This window comes from Labrus bergylta, chromosome 2 (assembly GCF_963930695.1).
Source record: "Labrus bergylta chromosome 2, fLabBer1.1, whole genome shotgun sequence".
In the NCBI taxonomy this organism is placed as follows: Eukaryota; Metazoa; Chordata; class Actinopteri; order Labriformes; family Labridae; genus Labrus; species Labrus bergylta.
Window position 1 is genome coordinate 36,285,757 of NC_089196.1, and position 13,097 is coordinate 36,298,853.

Consider the following 13,097-nt stretch of genomic DNA (forward strand, 5'->3'; position numbering starts at 1 on the left):
AAGAAAACAAATAAAATAAATAAAACACACACAGGTTTAAGATCAGGTTTCTAAAATGTCCTAAAGGTGAAGGTACATCAAGGAGCCGTTATCTTGTATAAACTAAGGTTGTCAAAATGAATTTAATTCTTAACGATATGGTTTAAGATGATACAATCGTCGATAATTTAATAATCAATAGTACGGAAGCCCAAAGAGGACATGGTTCAGTATATTTCATTTCCTCAGTTGTCCCGCAATAACGAGGTAATTTCAGTTGTTTTCTCCAGATCTCGCCTTATTTATCTCGTAAAAGGAAGCTGGTTTTCTCGAGATCTCATCTTATTTTTCTTGTTAAATTGTGGGGAAAAAAATGTATTTTCTCGTGATAACTAGATCATCTTCTTTCATTCTACAAAACAAAACAATGGTCAGGTTATACACCAGACAAACACGAGAAAAGTATCTCGTTATTATGAGGAAATCCAGCTTTGTTGTCCCCGAGATGTTTGACTGAGTAAATAAAATATATTGAAACATGTCCGCTTAGGGCTTCCGTAGAAAAGTACAGAAGCTTTATAAAGACTTCAAATCTTCAAGTTGCTGCGTTAACAGAAACGTTGATAATACAGAGGCGGAGGTGTTTAGCCCTGTTTTGTTGGTGTCAGATGATTTATAACATAATGAAGATGAAGACGGGTTGAAGGGGGCCCCCTTGTAAGTTTCTGCCCTGGGCCCCAACAGACTCTAGAAGCAGCACTGTGGGAATGTATTTAAGCAATTTAGACAGTTTGCAGGAGTCTGTTTGTCTTTTTGATATTACAAAATCCAATAATAACCCAATAATCGATAACTAGGAGCTGTAAAGTTATTGTTATGGTATCGAAACAATTTGATTTTGACTAGAATCGTTTGGTATCTTGACAACCTTCATTTATCGTGTGGTTGTTGATGTTGTCCTTGTTAAAGATTAAGTTGGTGGGTTATAACATTAGTTACATACATGAAAGGAAAAACTTAAATGAGTCATCTCATCGTTATAATTTGCCAATAACAGGCCCGCTTCCCTCCATCAATAATGAAATACACAGTTATAATGTGGACATAGCTGTTTATAGGCACACTAAATGTGTAGGCAAGTTATTTGTTTTAATCTACACTGTTATGTCCTCTTTATTCGAGCTGTTCGTGTCCAAAACGAACAATTATCTCGGTCGTAACAAACTGTAACTAACAGGCTAATGAGCTCTGACCACCAGAAAGAAGCTCCTAACTCACATTCAGCATCTTTTCCAAGTGCGCAAGTGCGAGTCGGTCCAGCTGAACAAGCTTTGCCCTGGCCCTGAAAAACGTATTTAATGGCTTTTATTTAATTTTAAATAACGTCAAATGAAAAATGAAGTGCTACTTTGAGGTTTGATTTATGTTGGAGGTCATTTTTATGTGAAAATACGGATTAAAATCATTAAATTGAAGCCGAGTTGTGAGACCTATTTTGAGAGGCGGAGCTGGCGCCACTTCTCTCCTCGCCGAGGGGGAAGTTCGGTTCTCTTCGGTGATTCGGATCATTCGACTCCGTTCATCAATGGAGAACCGACTCTTTCGGTTCTTCGTATAGAACCACTTCTGGATCGTGTCGTTCTGTCGACTTTAGCCAAGTTTGTGCAGCTTTATCACTTAAATTATTAATACACTAAGCCGTATAAATAACACAATGCCATAATGCTCCTGTATGTCTGGAATAAAAATGTTAAATAAATACATTATACTTGCATTAATGTGTAAATGTCGTAGTGTAGTGGTGCCTCATTAAGCAGGTCATATAACTGTTTATTTGTTTGTATACTAATTCAGTCACTGCACAAAAATTGTTAATTATTCCTACTTATTTATAGCCACTGACTCTCTCTCAATCTAGAACCTTTTGATGTATGTACATAACTTTGAATTAGGGATGGGAAATATATCGAGTTTTTAAGATATATCGATATATTTTCAAACAAGATATAGGGTCAGACAATATCATTAATATGGATATAGTTTATGTTGCATTAAAATAACGTTATAGAGGTGCCAGGTCCCTTTTTTCTCATCTCACTGATAAGGACTGACTGTCTGCTCCTCCTCGCTCTCTCTCTTATTGTATTTAACATTTTAATTTTATAATATTACTTTTTTAAATTCACAAACAGGTAGTTTATTTTCCATGTTTTTTCACTGTTAATAAAATACATCGCCATTCAGCTAAACAATATCAAGATATGAGTTTTGGTCCATATCACCCAGCCCTACTTTGAAAAAAAAATACATATACATGTAAATATATATATATATATATATATATATATATATATATATATATATATATATATACATATATATGTGTATATATATATATAATAGCCTTATCTATATATCTAATAGCCTAATTAACAGAGTTAAATAAATATACATATATGTACATTATTTACATCTATCACAAATGTTTCTGGATTGTGTTTAAAATAAAGTATAGGATCTTTCTTGTATTGTGCCTTTAAATTATTTATTTTATTAAAGAGGAAAATCACAAGTTGCTCTCGGGCGGGATTCGGCTCCCCTCGTAAACTTAAAGGATCCGGTTCTTGGAGCCGAGTAGTTCCGAGTCGTTCCGAGTCGACGCGTCACTACTCGCCGTGACTTCCTCGCGCTCGTCGGCAGCTACATTGTGTGGACAGCAGCACGTTGTTGGCTTTCTGCACGCTGAACTTTACGCCGAATTAACGTTCTCCTGCTCAGGGAGAAACCAGATTCAAAGCTACCAGATATTTTCTCAGACGTCTGTAAGTTACCCCCGCTTGCGAAAACATGTCGGCCTCGGCGGCAAAAGTGAGTAAAAAGGAGCTGAATTCGAACCATGACGGAGCGGACGAAACCTCCGGTAAGGGGAATGGCGGCCTCCTGTTCACCGCCATTTTCACTCTCTTCTCTAACATCATTTGCATTAACGCTGGCTGCTGTATTGTTGTTTTTTATTTTACGTACTGCTTTGATTTTGTTCAACGCTTCTGTGCCTTCTTTGTGGGTGACCGTAATGTTTCATACATTTCCAAAACAGCAGCTAGCTCGAAGGCTAACGCGTTTATTAGCATGCCTGTTGTTCAGCACAGACCGGTGTTATGTCGAGATGTGCTGCCGTGCTGAACAACGCCACCATGTCGCGAAACGAGAGCAGAGGACCATTTGTATCCGCTATTAAATAATAATACCAGATCAAAATAACTTGATATTCATTCACTACTTCCTCCATGTTTATGAGAGTATAGGGAGCAAGTTTTGGTTCTCTGTTATTTATAATATCAGGGGAAACATTTCTAGATGGACAAAAATCACAATTCTCCTATAAAATAATACTCAAAGCACCAGATCACCTGCAGATACTCTACTCGCTGCGTTTACACCTCAAGACAACGGCGAGCAGGCTCAGAGACTCGACAGTAAAAACATTTTATTTAATATTTCAGAGGAAGCATACGCCGGGAGACGGAAAGGCATGGTAGCACTATTCTACGTAACACCGGCGCTACGAGGCCATGTTAGCTAGCTGAGTTAGCATCCTCAGCGTGGTCAGTTATGTCGTTGACTTTTAAGTGAGAGGTCGTGTGCAACACTGGAGGCTCATTGTTCCGCCTGCTGCTGTCAAATCTCACCTAATAATCCAGCCTGTGCTCACAGTGCAGTTATTGTGTTGAAATATAATGAAAGTTGGTTGTTTTTTTATTGGTTTAGCATTAGCAGCTAGCCCGCTACTGTTGTTGTTGTAATGTTACCTAACGCTAGCTGACGACGTCTGTTTCGTTTCTGCTCTAAATGTAATAAATTCAACCTGCCTCTCTGTCTGCACGGCTTCACAGCTGTTGTATATAAACCTGTGCAGGTGGGTGATGTTAGTGGGTAACAGTCTGGTAGTGTTCGTGGGTTGGGGCTCGGTGTGTCACGGTAACGCGGCTGCGTGTGTTCAGTCCCACATTTAAACCACGCGGCCTGTCGGTAACAACCGGCCTGAGCCGCGAGAGCTGCAGCTATTGGCCGCTCGTTTCACGTTAACCCGGGATAAGTCTTTCAGTTTCCTGACACACACAATAACAAATACCTTTTACAAATTACATGAAAACAACGTTCAAGCTGAAACAGAAGCTAAACAAAATCAAAACATCCCCCATTGAGTGGTTTTAGGATTACGATTTCAGGCTTAATGGAGCAATCTTTAAGATATGTAGTGGATTAAATGATTACGATCAGCTCCCTATCTGATCATTAAGGAAACATGTTGAAGTGCTGGCTTCTCTGACAACAATGCAGCAGCCAGTATGTCCTCCTTCTAACTTTAGATTCTGCTCCTGAATGCTCTGGATTTGTTTGGACCAGAGAAGGTAGGCGCTTTTAAGACCCCCCCCCATACGGCCGTTTTGGACGCCCCTCGGTTTGTCAGATATGAGAGCAGTTATCAGGTCAACAGGTGTTGCAGCGATGGAAGCGGGCGAGAGAAGTGGTTCAGATAGAAGTGATTGTACCCGACCTAAAAAGCCTCTGCATGTTTCTAATAAGCTCCACGAGCAGAAACGTGCTCAAACTAGGATCAATATTGGAGATGCTTTTGGAAAAATAGATATATTTATATAACAATCACTTCCAATAGGGAGAATGGCGTCTCTTGTATCCATAGAGCGCCCTGCTTACCTGTTTTCAGCACTATGTAACTTTGGCAGCGGGTCGGGCTCTCTTTGTGAGAAGTGCGTACGTCTTTACGGTGAGAGTTCACACAGCAGCCTTCAGCTACAAAGCAGCCAGTTAGCCCGTCTCTGTGCTGTTTGATACGACGGCTAAGAGGACGTAGAGAGGGAGAGAGCAAGGGCGGGGGTCAGAGAAAGCGGAGGTAAAGTCTCCTACTGGATCTGATTGGCTGCTTCGGCCAAAAGTGTCTTTGACGATTGCTGCGTCTTGAGCTGAAAAGTGGAACATTTTCTAACATTTATGCTGCAGAAAACAATGGTACTGCTGATGACTCTTTTCTCACGACTCGTCTTGTGTGATCAGTAAACTCCGTTATTTTTATGATCGATGGTAGCGAAGGGTACCCAAGCGTAAGAAGCGGTTCATCCATTGCAGGAGATGGTTACATAGGAGAGGAAGAAATTCAATCCAGTGTTTGACGATTGAAATAAGAAATTGCCCGATATGTTGCGCATGGAACTTGTATTTTTGTTGTCATGGTATTGAAAGAGGTATCAATATCGTTTGATTTCAATATCATATCAAAGGTTAAATTCTCGTGTCTGACTGATGTGCTTGACTTGTGTTGGAAATGTTCTACATTTTTATTAAAACTCTTTTCTCTCTTTCTTTTGCAGAGAAAGAGCAGCAAGAAGCTATTGAACACATCGACGAAGTTCAAAACGAAATTGACAGGTAATGACTTACAACTTTTCCTTGTTGGGGCTGAGATGTTCTTTATTGTTCTTTCTTTGAGACGGCAAGTTTATGTGATTAGTTCATATTTTTTTAAAGGAATAGGAAACAAGCGGGGAAATCAGAGGCTGTAATCCGTTTATGATGAAAATCTGTTCATGTTGGATGTTTCACATTTCTGTGCACGTCAATGAAATGGCATTGTGTCCTGGTTGCTATGGCAACATCAGACGATAGGGCTGTCAGTTTTTCATACTCAACTTTTTATCACACGCTGAGGTTTGAACACATTCAGGAACCATCACCGCCACACTCACACAACATTCACATAACTTATTTCTACCGCAGCGATCATGAGCCTAAGACCAACATCCTGTTGACAATCAGAAAGGACCAAAATGTTTATTTTATATTAGTTCCTAAAAACACAAGTCCATCACCGTTCAGATCGCACAGATGTTCCTGGTACACACAATCTTTGCGAGCCCGCTTGGAGAGTTACTGGTTTGAAGTGACCTTGTGTCTCTTACACAAAGCAGATGGCTGCTATCTGCAGAGAGACGAGTCTTCATCATTTAAGTCTACATCTCCTAAATCCTGCCCCTGTTTCTTTTAACTCCACAAGATTACTTTATTTGAGGTTGAGTGCATGCAATGGTCACGTAATGCTGAGAGCGCCCTCTGCTGGATGAAACAGCAAACTACTTCAGACAGACTCGTTGATGGACTGTATTTTTAACTGAAACGGCTCGTTACAGTTTGAATGTGAACTCTCTCTCTCTCCCCCCCCCAAAAAAAAACCTTTACTTAGCCGATTCAGAATGTGAAAGTCTACAAACATGAGGACAGTTTCAAGTTAACGCACACGCTAGACAACTCGGCCAGTCCCGATACGACACACCTGCTGTTTGTAAAAAGGATCGGAGGACGATCGACGTCTGCTGGCTGTCCTGTCGCGTTTAAAAGAGAGAAAAACGATACGGGTGAAATCCTGTCTGAGAAGACGTTTGGACACGGCTTTATACAAGTATGCATGATCTGGTTGGTGACACTTCCTGGTCTGCTCGCTCTCATGGGCTAATGCGGGAATTCAGTCGGAGGCAGCCCGACCTGGAATCGTTTGATATTTACGTTTCCAAATTGAAGAGGCTCTGACTCGATCAGGAACAGTGAAATAATCGCATTGACACCACACACTCGAGGATTATTAGGACGAACAATCGGTTACGACAAGCCTCTGGAAATTGTCCTTCAATAGATTAATGTGTAGCTAGCTTCATTCATCACGTCTTTTTTTCCCCCCACGTTTTAGGTTGAACGAGCAAGCCAGCGAGGAGATCCTCAAAGTAGAACAGAAATACAACAAACTCCGTCAGCCATTCTTTCAGAAGAGGTCAGAACTGATCGCCAAAATCCCCAACTTCTGGGTCACCACGTTTGTCAACCATCCACAGGGTAAGCAAAAAAAAAAGCATCGCCATAGTCTGTTTTAAAGAAACAGCTGTGTAACGACTCGGTGTGGTTATGAGGGGACTTGACGTGTGTCTGTTTGATCCGTTTCTGTCACAGTATCTGCTCTACTGGGAGAGGAAGATGAAGAAGCGCTTCATTACCTGAGCCGAGTGGAGGTGACAGAGTTTGAAGACATCAAGTCAGGCTACAGAATAGATTTTGTAAGTATCGTAATGTTTTTTTACATGGAGACAAACTGAGCTGCTAAGTTTCCTGTTTTCTCACCCGGCTTCGTTTTGTCTTCCAGTTTTTTGATGAAAATCCGTACTTCGAAAACAAACTGCTTTCCAAAGAGTTCCATTTGAACGAAAGCGGAGACCCATCTTCAAAGTCGACGGAAATCAAATGGAAATCAGGAAAGGTGTGTGCATCTCTCTGCGTTGTTTGTCATCAGAATATTAAACTGTTACGTCGCTCTTTGTTCCTTATGTTTCCTGAGCTAGCTTTGACTTCTGAAGCGCCACTCAGCGTAACTTTCAGAGTGTAAATATTCAACCTTTGAGACCTTGTCTTGTGTTTTCTGTGTTTTTTGAAGGACCTGACCAAGCGCTCCAGCCAGACACAGAACAAAGCAGGAAGAAAGAGGCAACACGAAGAGCCAGAGAGCTTCTTCACTTGGTTCACCGATCACGCCGACGCCGGCGCTGATGAGCTCGGGGAGGTCATCAAGGACGACATCTGGCCAAACCCGCTGCAGTACTACCTGGTACGTTAACCACACGGTGAACTTCTAACAGTTCAGTCTTAATGTCTTCAGAGAGAGACTGTGCAAGCTGAGAACGTTGAAACGACCACCGGTCTTTCTTGATCAGTGATGTAGATAATCTGATAAGCAATATGTCGTTATCGGACCCGATTTAAGAACGGTCTCATCTGTATTTGTAAACTTTATGTTATTATAAAGATCGGTGGTATCAAAAAATACCTAAGCTTGGAAAAAAACTGTCTTGTATCTTCAACCAAAAGCTGCTGCAAGAAGAGTAAATTGCAAAAATGGGCTGGGAAAAAAATTGTACAATTTTTAAAAGCTTGCCTGTAATTTTTGGTACTTGAAACTCCCCCGCTGGACTGCTCTCACACCGCCCCAGGACTAACTGGGCCTGAGCACGGTTACCTCTTGTACATAATGTCGTAATAAAACACATGCATAGCTTTAGGTGATCATGAAGCGCGCTTAGTTTACAAGACAGAATTTAAAAAAAGGGACGTTCAAGTCTGCGTCTGCACATCGGAGAACAACACAGAGAACATGACGGATACTTTACTGACTTTGTGGTTTATTTTGAGTCGTTAGTCGGATAGAGACAGAACACTTCAGGGATTTCCAAAAGATTATACTTCATGTCGACGGTGTAAACGTGTGATTGTGCTTGTGCATGAACTGTTGCGTGCTGAAGCACCTCTTCCAAGTGTGCCAGGACAAAGGAAGTGTATGGAGCACTCTCACTGGACTTTAAGGGTGAAGCAGTACATAGTGCTGAGTGTGAGTGCGCCCTTTAAAAACAAAACATTGCCTGATGTTGGCTGCTTACGACTCTTTCTTTTTTTTTAATCCATATTTAAAAAATCTGGCTTCGTGAAAACCTTAACTATACGAACAGCGAGCAGACATTTTCTAGATAACTACAAAAACTGTATTTCTATTGTTTGTGAATGTTAAAATGTCCTGCGACTCTTCTCTCCAGGTTCCCGACATGGACGACGAAGAGGGCGAAGGTGAGGACGACGAAGAGGACGAGGAGGGTCTGGAGGACATCGATGAAGAGGGAGATGAAGATGGAGAGGAAGACGACGACGACGAGGGAGAAGATGGCGAGGTAAATGAATGTTGAAAATGAAGTGTGTGTGTTGTGAACAGCGTTTTTAAGTTTGAACCGTCGCTGACTGCTGGATTTTTTTTTATTTTTTTTATTCAGGACGACGAAGGAGAAGACGACTAATAAATCACTTCATCTGCCCAGACCCTCAACCTTCTATTTCCTGTTTGGTTTTTCCACTCACGTTCGGGAGCAAAGGTTTTAATTTTTTTTTTTTTTTTTCTTTTAAATCCGTGAGCTTCGTTTTCCATTCTGAGGCCTCCTCACCTGTTGGTGCCATGTTACGTTCTCCTTTGACACATCTTAGGCCAATGGCACTTTGCCCTGAATTGTGAGTACCATCCCCTGAGTCATCTCAAAAACAATAATAATAAAAAAAATGTATAAAAAAATAGTCAGCACGGCATCCCGAGTAGAATTTGAAGACGATTCACACAGAACTCCTCCAGTTAAAGGTTGTGTGGTAAATTGACTAAAGCCATGGTGTAGTGACCCAGCGCTAGTTTACCTCTCAAGATTTCTTTTCCACCCGTATCATTTTGTTTTCTTTCAGTTGGGGTGTTGATCCCTTGAAAAAAACAGTTATTTTTCCCCCATGTGGTTAACGAGTACCAGCTCATTCCTTTTGACTTGTAATGTTTAGTGGGAGGGGGGGTGGGGTAAGCTCGGGAGGGGCAGGAGTCTGTTGGTTATCGGGGAGAGTGGTTATTTTGACACCATTTCTATGGGACTTTTTTTTTTTCATTGTATTGTTTTACAGATATCCATGAGATTTGAAATGACATTTTTAATAAAGAACAAAATGGAAAAAAAACTACAAGCTTGCACATTTTGACCCTCAACACTTCATGGGTATAAAAAAAAAGCCAATGACCTGTTATCTCTGAATTTAACTGTAAATTCCACCAGATGTGTGCTCGGTCCGTCACAGCAGCAGAGCTGATATGTTTTCACTTTATTCAGTGTGTGTTCTTCCTCTGGCTCTGCTGCGTCTCAGCTCAGTCAGTCCTCTGCAGCAGATACACAAGACATCATCAGTTTACCACAGAGCAGATCGAGCAGGACAGGAAGTCAGACACCGAAACATTAAAACATCCCGATTAGTTTGAGAATAAAATACTCAGTTTTGACGGTTCAGATCAGTGACTGTGTTGTGTTTGTAATAATTTTATACGGTTTAATTTCACATATGGTATTATCTGGTTAAGTGTAATCTATAATTATCATGGGAATTCCTTTGTCTCTGCACTCCAGCTGCACTGAGAACGCAGCCTGTGAGTGTTCACATGTATCTGGTGGAAGTTCTGGGTTACTCTTCGGGCCTGTGTCCTCAGACAGAGCCTGCGACCTCCGTTCCAGAGCGCTCCTCACCAGCGCTTACTGATTCTAGGTTACAGAAGTTAAAGTGGTTTCCCTCGTTCACGTCTGTTGGCTGTGATTATGATTGGCCAATGAGGGAAATGTGACATTGACGAGCGTAGCTACAAAAAGCCGTCTGAGGACACCCTGCCCTTCATCAAACTTTCCTTTCCTACTGAAAGAAGAAAGAAATGTGTTTTAATTTGTTTTGTTAGAATAATAAAACTCTTTTCCACGTGTGGAGTTTGGTGGGTGCATAGGAATTTATTTTTTGAAAATAAAGGTAGCAGCAAAGGCACCTGGGTAATCGTACACTCAAACAGTTGGTCAGCTCATGAAGGATTTTGGAGTCACGAGCAGACTGGAAGCAAAGTCTTCACTCAACAGACGATGGGTGATTAAAGCCAGGAAGGTTTCCTCAGACTCCTCAAACTTGGTCGTGGTGATCGTGTCCGGCCAGGTACTCGGCTGGAAACCCCAACCTGAAAAAAAAGAAGAAAAATCACTGTTAAAGGAGGGTTAAAAAAAGTGACCAGAGGCAGAGCACAGGTGCTGACAGGAAGTGAGCAGAGACAGAGCACAGGTGCTGACAGGAAGTGAGCAGAGACAGAGCTGGTCAAAGTAGATGTATCATCATGAACAACGTGACCAGCTGTTAGAGTTCAGCATCTTGAATGTCACGGTGACAGTTCAGAGTGTTAGAAGTTATGGATGTTCTGGACTTCATGGGCTCCGTAACAATGTGAAAACAATTTCGAGAATAAAAGTTCACATATTTGTATTTCTACTTCAGTTTTTGACAATGTTACCTTCTTTCCCTCCTGAACTTTGACTTTTATTTGTCAACATTTTAAGTTTATTTCTTCATGTTTTGGTTTTTTATCGACATTTTGACTTTTTCTTCTTTAAGAGAACATTTTAAAAATCTTCCTCATGTCCGGCCTTCATCATCTTCAGTAGGATTCCTGCTGTCAGTGATAAATAAGTTCTTTCTGACATCACGTTCTGAACCCACCTAAGTGAGTTTTACACCGTGGGCAGGTGGACACGGTCCACGAGAAGCCCGGGAACCACGTGAAGTGTTTGTCTGCCGGCCACTGATGACTCACGTCCGCTTTCCTGAACGTCATCACCTCGAACTGGAGTCCGTGGGGGTTCTGGAACACCTGGGTGTGGACCCTCCGACCCCCGGGCAGCGTGTGGTTCCGGCTGGAGAGCGCGAGCCGGCTGGGGACGAAGTGGATCTCGGTCCCGCGCGACAGTTCGTGTCCGCACGTCCTGCACAGCAACACGGCCTCGGTGCTGCTGGTCCCCCGGTCCTCCCGGTCCTCCCGGCCCTCATGGCCCTCAGCAGCGGGGTTAAAGAGGAGCAGAATAATCATAAAGTGCATCATTAAAGTCTCCTGGTGGTTTCTAACACGTGGTGTGCTAATGCTAATGCTAATCACAAACCAGCTGGAGGGGCGAAGAAACATCGATTATCTTCTTTTTATCTTCTTTAAGTTCATCAGTCGAATGAGCATATTAACAATCATCTGAGTACATAAACCCCCCAGGACACAGTTAGTCAGTTAATGTTCAATTATATGACGATTCAGGCTGACTGACGCTGCGTTCACGTTCACCTTTGGGTGCTCGGAATTATCTCTCGACTCACGTGTTAACGATTATAATGTTATAATGAGCTAAATGGAGGTTTTAAAAATGTGTGATTGTGATACTTTAGTTGTAAAGTAACAGTCGATAGTATTTCATACCATAGTGTATGATCCTGCTGTGAGTAACAGTCAAATCGTGAATTAATGAAAGCTGTTCAGCGACATCAAGGCAATATTTACCTTTCTCCGTATTTGTATAAGAACATCTCTACTCTGTCAAAGGTAACCGACCTTCACTACAACTTTCTACCTTCTCATTCCGGCCCAAGGAAGTCTTCGGCCGGAAATTCGGGATTCGGGATTTATTGTAGTGTGAAGCTATTTTTTCCGATTATGTAGACAACACATGAATGCAGCAGGGTAATGTTCGGAAATGCAATGGGGGAGAAACCGGATATGGAGTCTTCTCGAATATTTACCTTAAAGTCTGATATTTACCGATCAAACTTCGTGAAAGACAAAAAAACATCGACCTAACATCCGTTAAATCTCTGTTCCGCTGTGTTTTCATAAATTAAACAGGATTGAATTCATCGAGTTTAAACCGTTTAAACCGTTTAAAGAGACTAAATCAACAGCCGTTACTTTGAATGGTTACCACGGAAACTCCTCGACCAATCAAAGAGCGGGATGTTGAAGACGGACCAATCAGTGGACTCGTTCGGAAAATCCAAACAGCCGTCTGCTCCAGAGACAAAAGTCGAGATTTGTTTTGGTGACAAAGAAGATTCAGAAGCTGGTCTGAGGTCTGAGCTGACCCTGTTGGTGGTCTGAGGTCTGAGCTGACCCTGTTGGAGGTCTGAGCTGACCCTGTTGGAGGTCTGAGGTCTGAGCTGACCCTGTTGGTGGTCTGAGGTCTGAGCTGACCCTGTTGGAGGTCTGAGGTCTGAGCTGACCCTGTTGGTGGTCTGAGGTCTGAGCTGACCCTGTTGGAGGTCTGAGGTCTGAGCTGACCCTGTTGGAGGTCTGAGGTCTGAGCTGACCCTGTTGGAGGTCTGAGGTCTGAGCTGACCCTGTTGGAGGTCTGAGGTCTGAGCTGACCCTGTTGGTGGTCTGAGGTCTGAGCTGACCCTGTTGGTGGTCTGAGGTCTGAGCTGACCCTGTTGGAGGTCTGAGGTCTGAGCTGACCCTGTTGGTGGTCTGAGGTCTGAGCTGACCCTGTTGGAGGTCTGAGCTGACCCTGTTGGTGGTCTGAGGTCTGAGCTGACCCTGTTGGTGGTCTGAGGTCTGAGCTGACCCTGTTGGTGGTCTGAGGTCTGAGCTGACCCTGTTGGTGGTCTGAGCTGACCCTGTTGGAGGTCTGAGCTGACCCTGTTGGAGGTCT

General features: G+C 42.5%; 3 protein-coding genes across 6 annotated transcripts in view; 1 reads left to right on the plus strand and 2 right to left on the minus strand.

Annotated features, from left to right (window-relative positions):
• mmp11a (matrix metallopeptidase 11a) overlaps positions 1-13,097 on the minus strand; it is a 193,741-nt gene that overhangs the window by 66,904 nt on the left and 113,740 nt on the right. The gene's annotated exons all lie outside the window — the stretch shown is intronic.
• On the plus strand, positions 2,663-9,570 carry seta (SET nuclear proto-oncogene a). Its single transcript, XM_020658130.3, has 8 exons — positions 2,663-2,899; positions 5,370-5,427; positions 6,740-6,882; positions 6,997-7,100; positions 7,187-7,300; positions 7,475-7,645; positions 8,625-8,756; positions 8,856-9,570. The coding sequence occupies exons 1-8, from the start codon at positions 2,827-2,829 to the stop codon at positions 8,877-8,879; spliced, it is 819 nt and encodes a 272-aa protein (XP_020513786.1). The 5' UTR covers positions 2,663-2,826; the 3' UTR covers positions 8,880-9,570.
• On the minus strand, positions 9,440-11,747 carry si:ch211-51h9.7 (uncharacterized protein LOC558400 homolog). 4 transcript variants are annotated; one of them, XM_020658131.3, is made up of 3 exons: positions 11,131-11,747; positions 10,415-10,597; positions 9,440-9,766 (listed from the first exon to the last, which is right to left on the minus strand). In XM_020658131.3, exons 1-2 carry the CDS (start codon positions 11,588-11,590, stop codon positions 10,443-10,445), a joined length of 615 nt encoding a protein of 204 aa, XP_020513787.2. In that variant the 5' UTR covers positions 11,591-11,747; the 3' UTR covers positions 9,440-9,766; positions 10,415-10,442. The 4 variants fall into 4 exon arrangements, with proteins under 4 accessions (XP_020513787.2, XP_065807982.1, XP_065807980.1 ...); XM_065951910.1 differs by having other exon boundaries at positions 9,440-10,287; XM_065951908.1 differs by having other exon boundaries at positions 9,440-10,290.